Consider the following 19,525-nt stretch of genomic DNA (forward strand, 5'->3'; position numbering starts at 1 on the left):
TTACCATGGTTTAACTATGTTTTATTTGTAGTAAAACCTTGGTTAATTTTCGTAAGTGATCTGTATCTCCTTGAACCAGATTTATATATTGTACTGTTTTTTTTAAATAATCAATAAAGGCAAAGTACCTCTGAGATATACACAGTATAATATAATGCATGTGTAGTTTGCCTGTATTGTTGTGTTTAATTGTCATAAAAATAATGTCAATGCAATTTCTTATTTTAAATTTGGGATGACCTGGCCATGTATTTGTGAAATTACCCCTTTGACTTCCTCTGTGAGGCCTGAAAGTTTAATGATAATAGCTGATAGAGAGTTTAAAAATGCAAACGAGACCTTCATTACAATTTCTCACTAAATATATTTACATGACATACAATTTGCCATCAGTGCAATACATAGGAATGTTGCATAAATACCAAATGTTAAACTTTTTCCTCTGTAAACAAAAATAAATGAGATGACGGCGATCGATGTGACTCTTCTGTGAAGCAATATTTACCACGCTCATACCAGATAAAACAACTCCACAGAAATCATCCCGAAATAAACTCAAAACCGGCCCATTGACAATCAGAACTGATTCAGCAATACTAGAAACATAATGTACAGTATGTAGCAGGTGTACATAGTATATACTGATTTCCATACAGATCATGGATTGCTTTTGTATGAACATTTTCATATAACTTTGGCAGTTTTTCTTCTTTTTTTAAGAATCAAAGTTGTTTGAAAAAATAAAAAGATGATATCAAACAGTCAACAAATGTGATGTAAGCTTGCCTTTCACAGCCCATGTTCACAGTGATAATTCAGAAAGGCTGAAAGACTATGGTAAAAAAGGAAACGTAAAGCAACTAAACCTACGAAAAACAAACGAAAAGAACCTCCCACCCCTCCTGCCTGGACTGGCAGCACTCGAGGTGGTTTTCATTGTTTTCAACGACTATAAAATTACAAACACTTATGAAGAGATTCGTAGCAGTCATCGCCATTTAAAAAAATGGTCTCTTTTTAAAGTGGACTCGAATACAAAATGTTGGAGGGGAGCGGGTTCACTGCGAACACAAGGGAGAGAGACGTCACCAAGAAAACGAGACATGCACCACCAGTGCCGTGTGTTAAAATCGCAAAAAAACTAAACGAACAAACAAAAACGGTGCAGGAATGAAGACAAACAAAACCGCTACACACTTAAAAAGGGATGATATACACCGGACAAAATAATCGAGCAAATTTAGAAAGATACCAACTTCACCAATAATTCATATGCATTTGTATTTAGTCTATTGTTTTTTTTTTTGTTTTTAATTTTTTTTTAAACTCATCAGGTTTGGCACTTTATCTGAACAAATACGATATCTGTTCAAAAAGATTAATCGTCATACAAAACTGTCTCTTGAACATAACTTCGCAGAATATAATATTTGATAGAGAGCATACGGTAGGTAAACACTTTTGTACGTACTTGTAGTTTAAAATGAACATTCCAACAGATGTTTTACACACATGCACAAAAACAAACACAACCGCTCTTCTCTACGACACTTCCTCGGCCGACCGCGTGTCTGATTTGAGACGTACGAACTCTTTGGCCACTTCGTCGTTGGTCCTTTGCGAGAGTATTCTCAGGATGGTCAGGCCGGTTTCGTCCATGGTTACGCTCCTGGCGAGCGGATAGCAGGCGTTCAGGCTGCCCTTCTCGGCCAGTTCTCTGAGCTGCAGGACCGTCATGCCGATGATTTGGTCCTCTCGGGCGAAGCAGTAGTCCTTCACGGAGATGTGAAGCTCGTAGGCCTCTGGGCCGTGTTCATTACTCAGCACGCTGGATGGAGAAGGCACAACAACATTTATGTTAATTCGCATCAAATTTGACTTTTTGATTAAGTATTAAACAAACGTTCCGGGTTTAACACTTATTGCAATTCAACTAATCCTTTAGTTTGTAAAAACAAAGGAAACTACACACAATGCACTCTATGGAGCAAGATATTAAACCCAAATAAACATTAAAATATACGCTATGCCAACGTCATCCGCTGGAACATGCTTACAACAGTTATTACGGTTTATAATTATTATTATTTTTCTTACGCAAACACATCGCTTCACTTCCCTTCATTAACCATGTAGAGTACTTTTTATGATAGATGGATGCACTTTTTTGGGCGTCAAAATTTCGCCCCCATTCATTGCCATTATAAAGCTTGGAAGAGCCAGGACATTTTTTAAAGTGCCCCTATTATGGATTTTTGAATATGAGCTTTCATGCAGTGCGTAACACAGCTCTAAGTGATTGAAAACATCCTGCAAAGTTTTAAATCTGAAAGTGCATCGTGTATAAAGTAAAAAAAGAAGCGACTCTGAATTTAAAACGAATCCCAAGCCGTTTCATTTTGACGTCAACATGAAACATTAGCATATTGCTCGCGCACTTGTTGCGCACGCAGACCTGGGAAAACTTGATTTTCGCGTTGGTCTGAATGAAACTGCAAATTCATCCTTTGCCACTAGGTGTCGCTGTTGGAGTGTTAAAAGCTCACAAATCCTGCTTTTAAATTAAATCGACCAATCACCGCAGATTAGCGTCACACAAAGGAGGGGATTGGAAAAATGAACCGTTGAACGAATGGTTTGGGAGTCGTTAAGCAAATAAGGTAAAAATAAATGCATATTATAAGAAAATGAAGAAAAGTTTTTTGACCTTGCATGCATGTCAGCCTTTTATTGGGGACTCCCAAAACCAAAATATGAACTTTTCATAACCCATAATAGGGGCACTTTAATATAACTCTGATTGTATTTGTCTTAAAGAAGAGGCTTGAGGTTGAGTTAATTTCCATTTTTGGGGAGAACTACCCCTTTAACATGGTTTATGCATTAAGTGATATTACAAGATCAAACTCTGCAGAGGAGCCAAGAATATGAACGCAATGCTGAGAGTTTTACGTTAAACGTTTACCTCCCACTGTAAAAAGTGTATTAATCATGTATTAATCTGTAAATATATATATATATATATATATATATTATATACATAATCAAAATATATTAACTTGTATTAATCTTTGTTAATGTAAGTAATAATAGTGATATAGTTGATATAATGTGATATAGTGATACTCTTTTGTTTGATTCTTTGATGAATAAAAAGGTTAAAAAGAACAGCATTTGTTCAAAATAGAAATCTTTTCTAACAATATAAGTTTTTACTATGACATTTATTCATTTAACACATCCCTCCTCAATAGAAGTATTAATTTCTTAAAAAAAAAAAGAAAGAAAAAATTACTGACCCCAAACTTTTGAATATCATTGTATATTGTAACACAAAATATTTTTTTTAAATAAATGCTGTTCTTTTTAATTTTGTATTCATCAATGTATCAAAGAAAAAAGTATCACAGGTTACAAAAAACAATATTAAGCAGCACAACAGTTTCAACACTCATAATAAACAGCATATTTCTGAAGGATCGTGTGACACTGAAGACTGGAGTAATGATGCTGACAATTCAGCGCTGCGTCACAGAAATATATTCTATTTTAAAGTATATTGAAATAGGAAACCAATATTAGAAATTGCAATAAGTTTTGTCTGTATTTTTGATTGAATAAATACAGCCTTGATGAGCAGAAGAGACTCCCTTAAAAAACATTAAAAATCTTACTGATCCCAAACTTTTGAGCGGCAGTGTATATATACACATACACACACATTTGATCTTATAAATGCGTTAGTAAATGAAGTATGAAGTAATTCCAGAGAAGTATTGTTCATTATTAGTGCATTAACTAATGTTAATACAGGTGCATTTCAATAAATTAGAATGTCGTGAAAAAGTTCATTTTTTCTTGTAAGTTATTTCAAAAAGTGAAACTTTCATATATTTTAGATTCATTGCATGTAAAGTAAAACATTTCAAAAGTTTTTTTTTTAATTTTGATGATTAGAGCTTACAGCTGATGAAAGTCAAAAATGAATTTATGTAATACACGAGTTTCACAATTTGAGTTGAATTACTGAAATAAATGAACTTTTCCACGACATTCTAATTTATTGAGATGCACCTGTACTTGAGAACTGTATCTGAGATTTCCCCATATAGTAATCCAATATTTCAACTACTAACTCAATAACTTTTGCATTATATGCATAATGACACCAGAAAGGTTTTAGAAGAAAGAGACCAAAAGGCCACAAGTAGGCCATTCACTAAAAGTATGATTTATACATTTACAAGTTCAAATAATGCACATATTTGTTCATAGGAATTAACATAAATGTGAGCTTTACATTGCAACCCTTCAGAATGTCTCACCTCATGGATGTCCAAGTGTTTTAAGACACGATTGGTACTTTTATGTTTTTACAAGAGATGAAGACTCCAGTCAAATCAGCCTCAAAAGCTACTGTATTTTATTGTACGTAAAGCTGACTGAATATTACTGATTTTATCATGCCATCCGCCCTTTGACCACTTTAGCTAGTTCACATTCAGCTGCATGGCTGGTGGTGAATAGAGCATCTCTACAATGACACGCATAACCTTTGCATGATGCTGCATTCAGAAAGTCCGAGACGACTGTCATATCAGCCAGCACAACATACACAAAGATGTTTGTCCAGTGCATGAATGTAAAATCTTTTCCACAGGCATGTCTTTATATCAGATTTGTTTGTAAAGCAGCGTTTCTGTAACCCAGTCAGCTTAATGTTTATCCGACACAGAAATTGAAAAGCGCCACACAGGAGCTCTTTTATGTTCCCACGCAAAAACGGCTTAAGACTCCATTAAGCTAAAAGGTCCTTAATATCCAAAGGTGGGCTTTGAGTTCATGCTATTTTACGTGCGCTCTAAGAGAGAGGTTAATTCAGTGTGTCATTGAGTTTTCCATCACATTTTACTCGCTGGCTTTGAACGCCATTGAAACACCAAATGCTGGTCTTTTTGTTGAGTCAACTGTTCTGGAAAGCCTTTCTCAATTATCTTTTCCTTCACAAGCCTAAAGTGAGACTGTCAGGAGTAAATCTTCATGTGTATGCTTGGTTTCTCTTGTTCAAGTGCATTTGTGCAGTTTAAAGGCGATCCGTCAACGCCGCTGTGAAAAGCCAGGAAACAGACGAGACGATCGCTGATGTCGAATGCTCTGTTTACAGTCTGACATTTTTCATTTATTTCACAAGCAATAATAGGAGATAACGTGAGATATATTCAGCTGCTCCATGAGCTCAAAATATTAAATAAAATATCTTTTATTAGGCTACTGAGTTTTACAATGGTCTTTCAAAAGTATGATTCATTTCTTTCTGTAAAACTTTTGAAATGAGGACACGATGACAAAGAAATAGGGTTACGGAGGGAATAATAGTGATCACGTATCTAATCACGTCTCTTTATCCATTTACTTCAGTAATATATAATCCTGTGGGATTCACATCCAACTCTTATAAATCAATTCTGTGATGGTATCAGTGATGATACTGTGACACCTTGACATACGTTACCATTCAAAAGTGCTTTTACTTCATTAAATTCATCAGAAGTGCCAGTAAAGACATTTATAATGCTCCGTTTCAAATTAATTCTGTTATTTTATTTTTTATTCATGATGGTTTCTGCAAAAATATGAATGCTAATAATCAGAAATGTATCTGAAACAGTAAATCAATATATTATAATGACTTCTGAAGATCATGTGACACTGAAGACTGCTGAAAATACAGATTTGATCACAGAAATAAATTACAGTTGACCATATGAAGAGTTTATGAAATTGAAGTTGTCAAAAATCATATTTTTTTTAGTTATTTTTACTTAATCAAAATAACCCAACCACAGTTTGATTGATAATTTTGAATGCACAATGAAAAAACATGATGTTTGAAAATGTGAGTTTTTTTTTGTTTTTTGCAAATTAACTCTTCATATATTCATACAGAAAACAGTTATTTCAAATTATAATAATATTTAACATTTTTACTGTATTTTTTTTATTAAATAAATGCAGCCTTGGTGAGCAGACTTTCAAAAATTAAAAATCAAGTTTATATGTTACTGAACATGGACAGTGCTTAGTGCCATATTTGAGTAAATATCCCAAAGAAAACATGGTATTGCATGGTTCCATCTCCATAAACATGGTACTTTTTATATCTTTAAGTACACAACTACTGTTATGAATATAAACTATAGACAAGTTCAGTTCCTATATGAAATGAATACTCACTACTGGAATGCTTCGTTGAATTTTGGAGACCAGTTGTTATTCTTGGTTTTGGTGCTAAACTTGCGTTTCTTGTCAGCCAGGTGCGGGCCGATGGCGTTGATCTCCACGAAGGGCCGAAACATGGCGTTCGTCTGCCAGTTGATATTGTTCACCCCCACAACTGCAGAGGAAGAGGATGCTCTCGAGTTAGATCAGCAAACACAAGAGAGTCATGTTTAATTCTATGACTTCTATCACTACAGAGTCACATGATCAGGCACCAGGAAGATATTCAGACCTGCTTACACTGGGGGAGAAAAAGGACAAACAATGGTATAGGATTTTCACTTATAAATTGCTAGTAAATTTTTTAAAATTAATTACAAAGAAATAGCAAGACACTGAATTAAACGTGAAATTTAGAATTTTTTAAGCCCATTTCAGCCACAGAATAAAAAACATTTAAGAATAGCATTTTTTTTTTCAGAGTATATAACTCACAATTCTGAAAATAAATCAGAATTGCGAGAAAAATGTTAGAATTGTGAGAAAAATTTTAGAATTGTGAGATATAAAGTCAGAATTGTGATATTAAAAAGTCACAATTACCTTTATATTTTTATTATTATTTATTATTTCTTTGCAGCAACAAGCTTCCATAATAAAGACTGAAACATTATCTTCATATAAAATTAACTCAAATGATGTTTTATTTAAATACTAAAATATTTTTTGACAGTGTAGTAAACTAGATCACATGCTGTATTATAAAACATAATTATGGCTGATTGGATGAAGCAAACATGATCTTTTAAATTTCTATTAAAGCACCAAGGTGCTCGCCAGCATTAAACGGCCTACAAATTTATTAACAACAATAAATCATGAAAGTTAATTAGGAATATTATAATATTTGTTTTGTGGCTTTCCTCAAAGGCATACATTCATAATAACACAATGTCACTGATATTTATTTTAATTAGAAACTGCAATTTAGTTTTGATCTATTTGAACTTTTTAAATGATTTTTCATGCATTGGTCTGTTATTAAGCAGTGTTTGTGGTCATTAATTGGGTTTGTTGTGCAGGTGTCTCTCTGCAGTCCAGGTTTCGTGTCTCCTGTAGAGACGGAGCTCATTAACAGATCCTGAACTCTTAAAAACGCGGCCAGATGAGAGCCATTACAGCGAGAGGAAACTTTCATTCTGCTAATTAGAGCAGCAGCAAGTGCTTTATCAGTGAAATTACACTGAAATTAACTGATTAAAAGAATACAGTGTCTGTGGCAAAGAGAAACATACTAATTTGAGTAATTTAGACTTCAGAGTATCTTAATCATGAATTAAGCGCTGTGTGTGTGTGTGTGTGTGTGTGTGTGTGTGTGTGTGTTACCTTTGACGCTGACTTTGTGCTCTCCAGTGCCGGGGTGTGAGATCAGGTCCACCTGGATGGCGACCTCCCCGATGGATCCAGACGTGGACTGACCTGGAATCAGTTTTTAGACACATGAACATCATACAGTATGTCAGATAAGAGCATGCGTTACACACTGAACACACACACTACACTAAATGAATACACAATAAAACCACAGATAGAGTGATTAATGAAATGTGCTTCAACTTGACAAATGAGCCTGTTGTGATTATGTTGTAGAACATTATCTGCCAAGACAAATAAACCAACATATAAACACACACACACACGCACGCACGCACGCACACACACACGCACGCACACACACACACACGCGCGCACGCACGCACGCACACACACACACGCGCACACACACACACACACACACCTGCACGCACGCGCACGCACGCACGCACGCACGCACACACACACACACACACACACACAATAAAAAAAAGATAATTTATAACCAACATATATAAAATCTGTTCACACACAAAAAGCTAAACTATAAATATGAACAAAACACATAATATTAATAATAAGAAAAATAAATATTAATAGCCAACATATAAACATACATACACAAACTACAATTATAATTATTATCAAATAAAAATAATAAATCAAAATTAAAATAATAAATCAACAGATGGTAAATATGATCTTATTATCACCTGAAAATTGGAAATTAAAGTCAATAAAGCTAATAAAGTTGTTTAACATTATTAGAGAGAAAGTTGGAGAGCTGCAGATGCTTTAAGGCTGTTAAAAAATAAATAAAAAAAAAGATTCAAATATGAGTCATTGCTATCTTTACGAAAAGTCAATATAATCTATCCTGAGAAAGATTAATTTCCCCTCGATTCATATTTAATAGCTGTAGACTGTCAAACCCCAGAATTCACAATCCCATAACTCTAGTCTAATGGATTTCGGGATGGTTGTTGGTTTAGACTATATTTTTGGAAGAATTAAACTCTGTCCTCTCTGGAGTAGATCCAGACAGATCGCTCCGAATGGGAGAATAATGGAGGAGTGAACGCTGTGTTTTGTATCTTTGCATTTCCCCCTCAAGGTTTGCAGCAAACAGGGAAACTGTCAAGGCCACGTTTAACCAAATTAACTGAAGAGTGTCAGCTAAACGACCTACAGCGTCCACAGCAGACATCAACAATCAATCACGATTGGATTAACCTCCTCTCTGCTTTCGTTTGCTCTCTGACCTCGTAACAAACGCCAGCTTTCATAAAGACTTTCTGTGGTCTGTCGATTTATTTTCTAGGCTGGAAATGCAAACAAACATAAACAATAATGCTAATAAACACTAATCAAGCTGTTGCAATTGCAATTAATGATAAATATTAAATTATTAGTATATCAACAGGTGGTAAATTAACTTTAGAAAATGGTCTGCAAGGAAAATAATTGCTAACTATTTTAAAAACAAATACAAAAAATATAATAATATTAATTAATTCTATTTAATTTATTTGAAATTGTTATATTATCATATATTATATAAATAGCCTAAATTTTCTTGATCACTTCTTACCAATGCACCAATAAGTCATTATATAATTGATATTAACTAGTAACCAACAATATTTATTAAAGTATAATAATAAAGAATAAATTCAATTTAGAACATTATCTGCTGGGAAAAGCATTGCTAACTAGTAAAAAGCATAAATACAAACACAAATTAATAATAATAATAAGAATTATTATTATATTCAATTATGTTCAATATATTATGCAGTGTGCATATATTGTTATATGTATAATAAAAATAACTTTTTTTATAATATTGTATATTTATTCTATTCTACGAATCCATTTCCCACATCTCACAGATACATCAATATAAGTACAAAAAAAGCACAAAAATATATGAAATTACAGAAATACAAAACAAAAAAAAGTTTACAATAATGCTACAAATGATAAAGTCTGAAAAACGCTGTGATCACCAAAATTGTATTGCATAAACTTATGCATAATTCTGACATGACGTTTTTTTTAAAGCATTAATATCATGAAGAATCGAATTTTCATCGATCTTCTAAGACTTTCAGCACTCAAAACTTTCTCTATTGAATTATAAATCTTTTACAACGTGATTCAGCTCCATAAAACTTATTATAAATGACCTCAAGGAGAAAACCAAAGTAATAGTAATAAAAAATTTTATGATATGTCCACTAAAAAAACAATCTCTCCTCTCCGATCAGACTGAAAAACCCCAGTCCAGGATCATTCAGGTGGACTCTGAACTCCACTGACAGGCTCTCGTCCGTCTCTCGGACCCACAGGACACATTCACACAAGCCTTTTCACAGACAAAGAAAATAAAGCCGTCTCTGGAGGGAATTTAAAGTGAGTCCAGAAAGAATGAGTGATATTTACTGCAGTCAGATATCAGATCATGAGCTGCAGGAGATTTTACATTCATTACTTCCAGAACTTGTCTGAAGGAGTCAGAGGTCACAGCAAACTATGGAAGTGCTTATTAAATTGTGTTGATATTCCTGCATAGCTAGACCTAGACTTCTGATGAACACATCATTTAAATTGAGGCAAAATAAGCTGCTTTATATTTCTCAGTGGGTTTGCACATCATTATCACTTCATATCATCATCTGATTGAGATGAAGGGCAATATATCTAGGAAGATGCACACAACTTTATTTACAACTGAAGATTGTGGGTGAGGTAGCTATAAGTAACAGGTGAACACACACACACACACACACACACACACACGCATGCACACACACACACACACACACACACACACACACACACACACACACACACAACACACACACGCATGCACACAACACACACACACACACACACACACACGCGCGCACACAACACACACACACACACACACACACACACACACGCACACATGCACACAACACACACGCACACACGCACACACACACACACACACACACGCGCACACAACACACGCACGCACGCACGCACGCACGCACACACGCACGCACACACACACACACACGCACACGCACGCACACACACACACACACACGCATGCACACACACACACACACACACACACGCGCACGCACACAACACACGCACACATACACACGCACACACGCACACACACACACACAACACACACAACACACACACACAAGTTAATCTTTTTGATATGTCTCTTTTGCTCACCAAGGCTGCATTTATTTAAACAAAAATCCAGTAAAAACTAAAATATTGTTAAAAATATTTTACTTTTCTATGTGAATATCTGTCAAAATGTATTTCTGTGTTCCAAAACCCAACACATGATCCTTCAGAAATCATTCTAATATGCTGGTTTGCTGCTCAAGAAACATTTCTGATTATTATCAATGTGCTTGCAAGTATTTTTTAATTTATTGTATTTTTGATCAAATAAATGCTTAAGAGACTTCTTTCAAAAACATTAAAGATCATAATTATTCACATTTTTTGACTGCCAGTGTATAAATACATATATAATGCTGTTAGATTCAGTTTTAGCTCAGTTTGAAGAGATTTTTCCTTACAGTGCATTTAAAAAAATAAGTGTGTGTGACGTGTCTGCTGTGTAAAATCCCTAGAGATTCTCCATCTGAACCAAAAGAGCCCAGATATCCAAGAAATCCATCACCTGCTCCGACAGAAAACCCCAGAACTGCAGTGATGAATAACTCTAAACATGAAGTTTGAGGAATTATAAACAGTGCACGGGGAAGGAAACACACATCAACTCAACACACACAAAACATTAGAAATCATATTCTGTCTGCAGCCTTTGGCCTTAGGAGAGAGAGAGAGAGAGAGTGCTGCACAATATATACTGCATGCTATTAAAAATCAGTGTTTGAAACAGTCTCCAACTATAAACATCTTAAATAATAGTATGGTTGTCACATGACCTCATTTAGCTGCATGTTTAACGCAAGTTGAACAAGTGAAGTTCATTTACTATCTTCAAAATAAATAGTTTGCCAAACTCACTGTCTGTTGGCAGACCAATAAAATAATGAGTTAGGAAGAAATATCGCTTCTGGTTCATTGGTCATGATGGAAAGTCAATTCAAGCAAACTGCATTGTGGGATACGGTGGCTCTGTTCCAAAACCTGCTGTTTACTGTCTTAGCAATTGGCTTCACAGTGTTGTTGTTAACTAAAAATGATTAAACATTTCTTTATTTGAAATCAAAATAAACTTAGAACTTAGAATAGAACGAAAAAACCTAAATGAAAATGAGAAATATTGTCTTAGCAACTAACTGAAAAAAATTAAGTAATAAAATTACTAAAAGTAAAACTGAAATAAAATTATAAATTACAATAGAAAATAAATTATAGTTAAATAATAATAAATAAAAAACAAGTAAAAATTAATAAATAAACTACATAATTACTAAAACTGAAATAAAATAAAGATGCATAGACATATTAAAAAATAATTGAAAGATGAACACTAAAAAAAAATTAAAATAACAAAAGCACAAAACAAAATTACTCAAATTTACTAGGTTATTTTCAAGGCAAAACCTGAGTTACAAAATGTGTCCCTGCAGCACAAAACCAGTAATAACCAACAATACACTGTAGGGGTCAAAATTATACATTTTTATTTTATGTCAAAAATCATTAGCATATTAAGTAAAGATCATGTTCCATGAAGATATTTAGTAAATGTCTTACTGTAAAAATATCAAAACTTAATTTTTGATTAGTAATATGCATTGCTAAGAACTTCATTTGAACAACTTTAAAGTGATTTTCTCAATATTTAGATTTTTTTGCTCCCTCAGATTCCAGATTATTATATTCCAAACCTGTATGAGTTTCTTGCTTCTGTTGAATATAAGATTCAAGATTTGTATTTGTCACATACACAATTATACAGAGTATAACCAGCAGTGAAATGTAAGTCAGGTCCGCTCCAAGGACAGTGCAATTATAAAGAATACAAAACACCGAATGTACATAAATATTAAGAAAAAGAAAAGTAGTAAAAATAAAATATAAATGTGCAGGTCAGTATGTTGTTGACTTAATAATATAAGAAGGAATGTGCAAAAAATTTGTACAGGGTATTCACATAGCAGCAATACGAGGTAGAAAAAATTATGAATAACTTATTGATATTTACATGGAGTCATGTGATGTTATGACACAGAGTAGTCCAAGTCAGGTTCTCGGAGATGTTTACACCGAGGTACTTGAAGCTACTCACCCTCTCCACAGGGGTCCCACTGATCATAAGAGGAGTCTTCTTTGGTAAAAGATGATATTTGAAAGAATGCTGGTGAAAGTGTTTGAATGCAAACATTCTTCAAAATATCTTGACATGAGTGTGAGTCAACGATGACCTCTTTAAGTGAGCTTATTGAATAAAATGTTGTCTACTTGATTAAAAGCAGGACAGTCCCTTAAAATATGTTTAATATTTTCATGCAGAACACACCCAAAGTTAGATCATTCAGAATTGTAAACTTATTTCTCTCACTTTTTTGTGCAGAATGCATTCTGGGATTGACTTTGGCCAAGAGAAGGAATGAGAATGATGGTAATGCATGTCTAATGTTGTCTAAGTAGGCAGCACACTTCAGTATGTTTTAGACCAGAGCCACTACATGTTTTGATAAATGTAGCAGATCATTCATGCATACAGAAAACATGCATATTACATAAGTATACACACGGCATACTACTTTAAAACTGCATTCTGAACAAATCAAGCGAGCAGAACTGTCTCAGTGCATGAAAGTATCTCTCTCTGTCTCTCTCTCTCCTGACAGCGAGATGTACGATCGGCTCCTCCAGAAGCACAAACACGCTCTTACCTTGAGAGGTTTGGGTGCATATATATTTCTTGATCAAGGCATCTGTGGGTTGAGTGTAAAGGCTGAGGGCGTATTTCAAGGACTTGAGATCGGGGCTCTTCTCCAGGAAGGTTTTCTTGAGACCGTTTCCACCCGCATGGAAATATTGCTGAACGGAGAAACAAGCGCACTGGTTACTGAGAGACTCAAACATGCTGCGTGTTTCTGCAGATCGCTCATCCTTCACTCAGAAAGCACCTGAAAACATCCATTCACTGCGTCAGAACACATGAGTCATATACAGTCAAGGTAAAGTTCTCGGTGCATGGAGATTCAGGGTTACTTCTACTAAGCAGCACTTTATATTTTGGATGAAATACTAAATATTAAAAAGTCAATTTTTAAAGACGGAAATCAAGTGTTTCTTCATTGATCTTTAAATGTCTAAAAACATTGTAATTCCTTTTTTTTTTATGTGGGTCAAATAAAAATTAAATTAAATTAAATTAAATTAAATTAAATTAAATTAAATTAAATTAAATTAAATTAAATTAAATTAAATTAAATTAAATTAAATTAAATATTGGCTTAGCCTACACTAAGAAAATTGGTATAGGTACAATTTTCACTCAGAAATTAAATTTCACAAATAATTACTAAGAAGTAACATTGAATTAAACCAGAAATAATGAAGTAGAATGACCGAAATACTTTCTTGTAAAATGCAAAAATTGTATTTTATTATTATATTTTTTATAATATTATATTTCCAGTAATTCCAACAAAAATTAGAAATATTGCCTTAGCAACTAAATGAAAAAAGTAATAAAAATTACTAAAAGTAAAACTGAAATAATAAAATGATAAATTACAACAGAAAATAAATTATAGTTCAATAAAAAAAAACGGATAAAAATTTATAAAATATTTATTAATTATTAATATAAAATATGAATAATTAAAAATAAAAATATTTAATATATAAGATAAGATAAAAATATTTTTTTATCATAAAAAATCTAAAATAAAAAATCTGTTATGACATGATAAAAGTAAAATATAAAAATTCTATAATAATAAAATAAAACATAATACAATAATAAAATTAAACTTTTTAAATGATAAAGTTTCACTCTCTGAGTTTGACCGGTGCATATTTTTGATTGTTTGATAAATGCTTTATAAAGAAAAGTTCCTTAAATTACAGCACACGCAAAAGTTATAGAGTTCAGAAGGGTTTGCAGAGCAGAAATGACCGTAGTAACCATTTCATAGAAGCTGTTATATTGTGAATATTGACTGCACATTGTGACTAACATTGCCTTTGAGACATTCTCACACTATTGCACTGCCTTACTGTTGAAATACTGCCATTCAGCATCTATATAGACAGAAATGTCCATTCATCAGAGCAGAACATGATTTGAACATCATATATGAAAGGTTCTCAGTGGATGCTGCAGTAATATTCACAGCTTCATACGGTTAACCGAGTTAATCCTGCGAGACGTGAGATGGATAACTCGTCTGTCAGCCGAACACAATCAGATCAGGGTTCAACAGAAGCCCGGAGCTGCAGAGATCAGCGTCCACTGCTGGACATGAGTGTGAGAGACGACTGGCATTTGATCAGATCGACTTTATTATTCTATTAGCGTAAGGGCTGATTAGAGCGTGAGCGGTGAGGACGAGCGCTGACGTTTGCATGTCTGCCGTGATTGAGACAGATGAGATTTCCACCCAGGAATCAATCGCTCCAGCGCTCAGGAAAGGCCAGGTGTCATTTTCAATGCTTGCATTGAAGTTTTTCCCTTACTTTAACCTTTAAAATCAAATCAAATCAAATATTTTTTAATCAAATATAATTAAAATGGTATTTAAATTGTATACATTTTAATTGCATCGTTCATATATAAAATGCAGCTCAAAGTGCTTCACAGGTCAGAATAAAAAAAATTTAAAAACAAAATTACTCATCTAAATATTTATTCCTTGTATTGTTTAGCCTTTCTGTTTTGCATAGCTTATGTTTGCATTTAGTTTCCTCACTTTGACCTTATTAAAATAAATAAATGATACATTTTATTTGTGAAGCATAATTCATATCTATTAAACTAAATAAAAATAAATAAATATTTTTTTTTATCTATTCAATAAAAATAAATAAAACATTTTGTTTGTGTAGAATCATTCACATACATATATATATATATATATATATATATATATATAAAATTCAAGAAAAATAAATAAATAAAATACACATTTATATAGGATCATTCATATCTATCTATAATATCATATTTATCACTCAATCACTATGAATAAAAATAAATCAGTATGAATAAATCAATCAATAAAATTAATAAAAATCAATCAATATATAAATAATACATTTTATCTGTGTGGCATCATCATATCTATAAAACTAAAAATGCTTTTTTTTTTTTTTTTGTATAGGATCATTCGTATCTATCTATCTATAAAACTCAATAAACATAAATTATAAATTAATGATACATTTTATTTGTATAGCATCATTCATTTCTGTCTAAACCTCAATAAAAATAAAGAAATAACTATTTATCTATCATTCGTTCTGTCTTTCTGAGTGTGATGAAATCCAGTGAGCAGCGTCTGATTGTCTGCTGATGAAGGCCTCTGGCTGTGAGCTGGACTCTAGTTGAGCTGATGATGAATGGCTGATGTGGTTTGTCGGCTGTATTGATTGGTCAGGACGAGCATCACTTTGGTAATAATACAGAATAAAGAATAAACAAGCTTTTACGAAACTCATCAGAGTAACAGATTCAGTGCACATATTAAGGATCAAGTTTATATGCTTTCATGTGCTGATCAGATCAGTCTTTGTGTTATGAAAATGCCTGAAATATGCTGGATTTCAAATGCATGCTTTTTTGATCTTCTGGTGGCCCATTATTTCAGCTGCATTATTCATACAGAGCTTTTTCTATTGTGTGTTTGAGAGCAGTGGCAAGGCCCTGCTTTATTTTATTTTATTTCTCTATTTCTATTTGATGTTCCATCTGTCATTTGCAGATATATTTTACATTTTCCTCAGATGATCAACAACACACTAATAATATCATATGTTTGTATGTTGTACTTGTATAATATCAAGTGGCATTCTTTTTATGGCACCAAAAGTAATAATTATAATACATAAATTACATACAAATCCAAGCATGCTTAAAACTAGATAAATTAATTGATTTGCAAAGTTGCATAAGATAATAAGACTTGCATTCAGAGAATGATTTGATTATTTAATAATTATAATTTGCATCAATGCATCAGTTCTTCTGACAACATTATGCTTAAAACAATAAAAAAGGTAAAGATGTGGTAAAAAATTGTCAATGTGTTAAGAAAAATAAATTTAATTCAAGATATACCTTGTATTCTCTGCAAATAATTCTTACAATATTATTAATTTAATTTTAATAATGAATATTTATCCATCTGAATATCTATGCATTTGTCGTTTAGCATTTCTAATGTTTTGCATATCTAAATATCATACAGTTTGTCCCCCTCAATTTGACTTAAAATAAATAAATAAATAAATATATAAAAATAAAACAATAAAAATAATTTAAAAAAATAATAAAAAATGTTATTTGTATAGCATTGTACATATCTATCTAAAAATATGGTTTAAAAAGTATTAACAAATTGCCAGTTTGTTAAGAAAAAAAAAATCAAGATACATCATATTCGAGTTTAAAAATAAAAAAAATAAAAAAATAAATATATATATATATATATATATATATATATATATATATATATATATAGTAAAACAATACAAAATAATGTTATTTGTATAGCATTGTTCATATCATCTAAAAATAAACTGCCAATGTCTTATTCGTTCATCACTGATTCATCATATTCTGAAAATAAGTCTTACAATATTATTAATTTATTTTAATAATTTTTAGATATTTTAATAGAAAATATATATATATAAAAAAAGAAGTGCATTGATTCATTGATGGATTCATGTTTAAAAAGACAAAACAAAGACATCAGACAGGGATTGTTCTCCTCTCCCTCTTTTATCTGTCTGTGTCTCTTTTCTTCCCTCACACATTAATTATTATTCTCATTAATCTCAGCAGATATCTTGGCTGTCGTTGCTTTGCACCTCGAGCACAGAATCCTGAGCTCATCTCTGCGTGCAGCCATCGACAAAATTTCACTCAAGGCTTTTGTGAACTTCCCTAATTAGCTTCAGTCCTCAGAATACCAATGAGCCAAATTCCCACTCCATGACCGATCCCAACAACATGCATATTTACACCACATATACAGTCACACACCACTGTAACCACACGTGTGTGTGTTTATATATGTGACGCAAGTAAATGAAATCCAGGCCAGATCTAATCTGACTCTATTCCACATGCTTTAACCGAAGAAAATGTGGTTCGAAAGTGGAAAAATTCACATCATCACTTAAACATGATGCATTTCAGGAAAAAACGGAGTTTAAGTTGCATGAAGTTGTTCATAAATGCTCAAGTTTATGCATGCACTGCATCGCCCTCCAGAGGCCTGGAGAGGAACTCAAAGCATCGAGGACAAAATCATAGAATAAAATACATAGACTGAATATGATATTACAATTTTGAGTCTGTTTTTATGTGTGGAATATGTAGCAGTTAACAGTCTGTGTGCATACCTAAAAAACATAAATAAGCCTAATGATACCAGTCTTAATTTTCCAAACCAAGCTGCATTTTTAAGCACTTGAATTTAAAAGCAGGTGTTTGATTGTAGCACCAGTCTATGCAGCAGTTCATGCGACTGAGCCCTGAATCAGAGCAGAAGAAGAGCAAGAAGCCCATACCTTGATGGTGGGAAGCACTAAATCCATGGCGGCACACTGTCGAGGGCTCAGACTGCGAGCTTCCTCCCGGATCACATGCTCCTGAACACAGAGAAAGACAGAGTCAATTACTGTCTTTAATCCACATTAAAATGCACTTCAAATCTTGTCCTGCATTCATTTCTAACACTGGTTTTACTATATATACCACCTCATGTAGAAGAATTTTAATGAAATGCCATGCATAAAATTCCTTGCTCAGATTTGCTCAACACGTTTGCTGTTTTTATTTTATTTTAGCTAATTATAATATGCATGGCCTCCATATTATATTTAATTTTAGCTATAATAATATTTATATAAATAAAATATATAAGACCTCCAGTAAAAATATTATATTTTATTGTTTTATTTTTTTTTTAGTTATAAAATAAAATATTTTATTTTTTGAAAGGGTGTATATATTTTGCTTCACAGCTAAAATAAAATAAAATAAAACAAAATAAAATAAAAATATATTTTCCTCCATCCATTTCTAAATCTGGTCAAGCTTGACAAAATACAATGCATAAAATAATTCTGAGAGTTCAGATTTGCTTGACAAGTTTGTTTTTTATTTTATTTCAGCTGTAAAGAAAAAAATATATGCCCTCCATTATTTATTTATATATTTATTTTAGCTATAAAATTAAAAATAAGCCATCTAGCAAATATATTGTAATTGTTATAGTTATAAAACAAATATATTTTATTTTATTTCATACACACACTTTATAAATGAGGCCCTAGAACCCTGTCCATAACATTAGATGGAATATTCAGGTAAAAGCCACACAAAGTCTCAGGATTTATAAAGATGGCCATTGTGCATTAGTCTTTTAATGTGAGCTTTGCATGCATACAAGATTCAGAGGTCAGCAGGGCTTTTCTCGGAGCGTCTTACCGCTCATTAGAATCAAAGGTGACAGATCCCAGGAGACTCTGTGGCCTCACCGTGATTCAAGACAAAACTTCAATTTCATTTAATCTTACAGGTCAATGGTGGTGCAAAGTTTAATACAAATAAGCCTGAGAGAGATAACAGAGAGAGCGACGTGTGAGTGAACATTAATCCACATCAAATCAGTGTAAGCTCATCTGAGAGTGCAGGAAGAGCTGATTCTGTCCACTGATTTCTCCCAGCTTAAGCTCGCCGCGTCAGAGA

General features: G+C 32.8%; 1 protein-coding gene across 1 annotated transcript in view; it reads right to left on the reverse strand.

Annotated features, from left to right (window-relative positions):
• Positions 1-346: 346 nt before the first annotated feature.
• Positions 347-19,525, reverse strand: part of unc13c (unc-13 homolog C (C. elegans)) — a 154,667-nt gene continuing 135,488 nt past the window's right edge. The window contains exons 29-33 of the mRNA XM_079373504.1: positions 18,343-18,423; positions 13,488-13,635; positions 7,606-7,698; positions 6,235-6,394; positions 347-1,828 (exon numbers count right to left, since the gene is read on the reverse strand). Coding sequence (XP_079229630.1) covers positions 1,543-1,828; positions 6,235-6,394; positions 7,606-7,698; positions 13,488-13,635; positions 18,343-18,423 — 768 coding nt within the window. The 3' untranslated portion in view covers positions 347-1,542. The remainder of the gene's footprint in view (positions 1,829-6,234; positions 6,395-7,605; positions 7,699-13,487; positions 13,636-18,342; positions 18,424-19,525) is intronic.

The sequence above is a fragment of the Barbus barbus genome (assembly GCF_936440315.1).
Source record: "Barbus barbus genome assembly, chromosome: 23".
Classification (NCBI taxonomy): Eukaryota; Metazoa; Chordata; class Actinopteri; order Cypriniformes; family Cyprinidae; genus Barbus; species Barbus barbus.